At 45.4% G+C, this 5000-nt stretch overlaps 1 protein-coding gene across 3 annotated transcripts in view; it reads left to right on the top strand.

Annotated features, from left to right (window-relative positions):
- The window catches only part of LOC135531089 (adhesion G protein-coupled receptor E1-like), a 104661-nt gene that overhangs the window by 97640 nt on the left and 2021 nt on the right, over window positions 1–5000 (top strand). For all 3 annotated transcript variants that reach the window (XR_010453954.1, XM_064959219.1, XM_064959214.1), the window contains exons 15-17: window positions 3375–3546; window positions 3659–3760; window positions 3926–5000. The exon at window positions 3926–5000 is cut by the window's right edge. Coding sequence is in view for 2 of the 3 variants with exons in the window: in XM_064959219.1 (XP_064815291.1) it covers window positions 3375–3546; window positions 3659–3760; window positions 3926–3967 (316 nt within the window). In the remaining variant the exon portion in view is untranslated. The remainder of the gene's footprint in view (window positions 1–3374; window positions 3547–3658; window positions 3761–3925) is intronic.

Here is a 5000-nt window from a genome sequence, read left to right as displayed (position 1 = left end):
ATGGGGATTAGGTGTGCATAACGATGGGGAGCAGCTGTTATTAATGATGGGGATTAGGTGTGCATAACGATGGGGAGCAGCTGTTATTAATGATGGGGATTAGGTGTGCATAACGATGGGGAGCAGCTGTTATTAATGATGGGGATTAGGTGTGCATAACGATGGGGAGCAGCTGTTATTAATGATGGGGATTAGGTGTGCATAACGATGGGGAGCAGCTGTTAATAATGATGGGGAGTAGAGGTGCATAACGATGGGGAGCAGCTGTTATTAATGATGGGGAGTAGAGGTGCATAACGATGGGGAGCAGGTGATAATAACGATGGGGAGCAGCTGTTATTAATGATGGGGAGTAGGTGTGCATAACGATGGAGAGCAGCTGTTATTAATGATGGGGAGTAGGTGTGCAAAATGATGGGGAGTAGGTGTGCATAACGATGGGGAGCAGCTGTTATTAATGATGGGGAGTAGATGTGCATAACGATGGGGAGTAGGTGTGCATAACGATGGGGAGTAGGTGTGCATAACGTTGGGGTGTAGGTTTGCATAACGATGGGGATTAGGTGTGCATAACGATGGGGAGCAGCTGTTATTAATGATTGGGAGTAGGTGTGCATAACGATGGGGAGCAGCTGTTATTAATGATGGGGAGTAGATGTGCATAACGATGGGGAGCAGCTGTCATTACTGATGGGGAGCAGATGTGCATAACGATGGGGAGCAGCTGTTAATAATGATGGGGAGTAGAGGTGCATAACGGTGGGGAGCAGCTGTTATTAATGATGGGGAGTAGATGTGCATAACGATGGGGAGCAGCTGTTATTATTGATGGGGAGTAGATGTGCATAACGATGGGGAGCAGCTGTTATTAATGATGGGGAGTAGAGGTGCATAACAATGGGGAGCAGGTGATAATAACGATGGGGAGTAGGTGTGCATAACGATGGGGAGTAGGTGTGCATAACGATGGAGAGCAGGATATAATAACGATGGGGAGTAGGTGTGCATAACGATGGAGAGCAGGATATAATAACGATGGCGAGTAGGTGTGCATAATGACGAAGTCCATGTGTACCTAACGCTGGGGATCATGTGCTAATAACGATGGGGAGCAGGTGTGCATAACAATGGGGAGTAGGTGTGCATAACAATGGGGAGCAGGTGATAATAACGATGGGGAGTAGGTGTTCATAACAATGGGGAGTAGGTGTGCATAACGATGGGGAGTAGGTGTGCAAAATGATGGGGAGTAGGTGTACATAATGATGGGGAGTAGGTGTGCATAACAATGGGGAGTAGGTGTGCATAACGATGGGGAGCAGCTTTTATTAATGATGGGGAGTAGGTGTTCATAACGATGGGGAGCAGTTGTTATTAATGATGGGGAGTAGGTGTGCATAACGATGGGGAATAGGTGTGCATAACGATGGGGAGTAGGTGTGCATAACGATGGGGAGTAGGTGTGCATAAGGATGTGGAGCAGCTGTTATTAATGATGGGGAGTAGATGTGCATAACGATGGGGAGCAGCTGTTATTAATGATGGGGAGTAGATGTGCATAACGATGGGGAGCAGCTGTTATTATTGATGGGGAGAAGATGTGCATAACGATGTGGAGCAGCTGTTATTAATGATGGGGGTAGAGGTGCATAACGATGGGGATCAGCTGTTAATAATTATGGGGAGTAGAGGTGCATAACGATGGGGAGCAGCTGTTATTATTGATGGGGAGTAGATGTGCATAACGATGGGGAGCAGCTGTTATTAATGATGGGGAGTAGATGTGCATAACGATGGGGAGCAGCTGTTATTATTGATGGGGAGAAGATGTGCATAACGATGTGGAGCAGCTGTTATTAATGATGGGGGTAGAGGTGCATAACGATGGGGATCAGCTGTTAATAATTATGGGGAGTAGAGGTGCATAACGATGGGGAGCAGCTGTTATTATTGATGGGGAGTAGATGTGCATAACGATGGGGAGCAGCTGTTATTAATGATGGGGAGTAGAGGTGCATAACGATGGGGAGCAGGTGATAATAACGATGGGGAGTAGGTGTGCATAACGATGGGGAGTAGGTGTGCATAACGATGGGGAGCAGCGGATAATAACGATGAGGAGTAGGTGTGCGTAACGATGGGGAGTAGGTGTGCATAACGATTTAGAGCAGGAAATAATAACGATGGGGAGTAGGTGTGCATAATGATGAAGTCCACGTGTACCTAATGATGGGGATCAGGTGCTTATAACGATGGGGAGCAGGTGTGCATAACAATGGGAGTAGGTGTGCATAATGATGGGGAGCAGGTTTAAATAACGATTTGGAGTAGATGTGCATAAAGATGGGGAGCAGGTGTTATTAATGATGGGGAGTAGGTGTGAATGTCAATGGGGAGCAGATTTGCATAACGATAGGGAGTAGGTGTGAATAACCCAGGGAACAGGTGTGCGTAAGGATGGGGAGCAGAAGTGCGTAATGATGAAGTCCAGGTGTACATAATGATGGAGAACAGGTGTGCGTAATGATGAAGTCCACGTGTACATAATGATGGAGAACAGGTTTGCGTAATGATGGGGAGAAGGTCTGCATAACGATGGGGAGTAGTGGTGCATAACGATGGGGAGTAGTGGTGCATAACGATGGGGAGTAGTGGTGCATAACGATGGGGAGTAGTGGTGCATAACGATGGGGTGTAAGTGTGCATAATAACGATGTGGTGCAGGTGATAATAATGATGGCAAGGATGTGTGCATAATGATGGGGAGTAGTGGTGCATAACGATGGGGTGTAAGTGTGCATAATAACGATGTGGTGCAGGTGATAATAATGATGGCAAGGATGTGTGCATAATGATGGGGAGTAGTGGTGCATAACGATGGGGTGCAGTGATGCATAACAATGGGGAGTAGCTTTGCATAATGATGTGGAGCAGGTGCTAATAACGTTCGGGAACAGATGTGAATAGCAATGGTGAGCAGGGGTTTATAATGATGGGGAGCAGATGTTATTAATGAAATCCAATATTCCTTCTATTTAGGAGAGAAACCTCTCTATTTGAGCCACATGGAGATAGAAAACAACTATTTAGCTCTCTCCCTCCCCCTCCCTCTTTTCTCTCCTCCCCCTCCCTCCTTTTTCCATCCCCTCCCTCCTCCTTCCCCCTCCCTCCCTCCCTCCCTCCCTCCCTCCCTCCCTCCCTCCCTCCCTCCCTCCCTCCCTCCCTCCCTCCCTCCCTCCCTCCCTCCCTCCCTCCCTCCCTCCCTCCCTCCCTCCCTCCCTCCCTCCCTCCATCCTTCCCTCCCTCCATCCCTCCCTCCCTCCCTCCTTCTCACCCCCCCCCACCTACTCCCCCTCCTCCCTCTCTCTCTCCAGGGTGTTCACAGTGACAGCAGTGGCCCAGCTGTGTGTGTTGGGTACTATGTGGATATTTGGAGTGTTCCAGTTCCAAGAGGAGGGGACAGTGGTCATGACATATCTCTTCACTATCCTCAACTCTCTACAGGGAGCACTGCTGTTCATCATGCACTGCCTCCTGAACAAAACGGTATGGTGTGTGTGTGTGTGTGTGTGTGTGTGTGTGTGTGTGTGTAGTGTGTGTGTAGTGTGTGTGTGTGTGTGTGTGTGTGTGTAACACTGTGCTCTGCTGCCCTCATCAGGTTAGAGAGGAGTATTGCAAGCTGCTGTCCTGTATCTGTACACCACAGAAGAAGAGATACTCAGAGGTCAGCACCACCAACCCTTCTTCCAGCCAATCCCAGGTACATACATACATACATACATTCATATATACATACATACATACATACATACATACATACATACATACATACATACATACATACATACATACATACATACGTACCATCACACACAAACCACTTTCATTAAGTTAACCTCTGTCCTTTGACCTTTGTCTGTCCTAGGGGTCAAGGAGCGCAGAGAACACGGGGGAGTCGCAGATATGACGTCACCAAACCCCCATAATGCACCTCTTTACCCCTCCTCCCACGACAAAGGTTCCCACTAGATGGCCAAACTGTAAAGTCAAAATGGTCAATATCGTAAACATTTATGAAAACAAATATTCGCGTTTAGCGGTTTGGTTAAGATATATTGTAGAAATGGGAAGTGTTTCTGATTTAGTATCTTGGCCAGATAGTGACACACCAGAAACATTCAGCCCGAGGATAGTACTGTTCAGACCAAGTTAGTAGAAAATGTGTCCAACTAGCCCGCCAGATAGTAAAAATGGTAGTCCACTAGCCAGGTTGGCCAGAGCCCAAAATCCTTCCGTTCCATCCCTGATTAGACACTTCATATCAAACTTGATGTAAATTAACCACTGTCTTATCAAGCATTTGGTTATCCAATCAGAAGGTATGTGATCTTCATGTCATCCAATAGGAATGAGTATGATCTTTATGTCATCCAATTAGAAGTTCTATGATCTTCATGTCATCCAATAGGAATCCATATGGTCTTTATGTCATCCAATCAGAAGTTACACGATCTTCATGTCATCCAATAGGAATGAGTATGATCTTTATGTCATCCAATTAGAAGTTATATGATCTTCATGTCATCCAATAGGAATCCATATGGTCTTTATGTCTTCCAATTAGAAGTTACATGATCTTCATGTCATCCAATAGAAATCTATATGATATTTATGTCATCCAATACGAATCTATATGCTATTTATGTCATCCAATAGGAATCTATATGATATTTATGTCATCCAAATGGAATCTATATTATATTTATGTCATCCAATAGGAATCTATATGATCTTCATGTCATCCAATAGGAATCTATATGATCTTCATGTCATCCAATAGAAATCCTCTTTTTGAAAATGTTCACAACCACAAAAGAAAGGTACTATTTTCCACCACTTGGATGACGTCATAAACGTGATGAACAGAAGCTTTCTTCCTTTACATGAATGTGATACATTTATAGTCATATTTATTACCAAGAGAACAAGAAAGGGGGACT

This window comes from Oncorhynchus masou, chromosome 5 (genome assembly GCF_036934945.1).
Source record: "Oncorhynchus masou masou isolate Uvic2021 chromosome 5, UVic_Omas_1.1, whole genome shotgun sequence".
Classification (NCBI taxonomy): Eukaryota; Metazoa; Chordata; class Actinopteri; order Salmoniformes; family Salmonidae; genus Oncorhynchus; species Oncorhynchus masou.
This window is presented reverse-complemented; position numbering and strand designations above follow the sequence as displayed.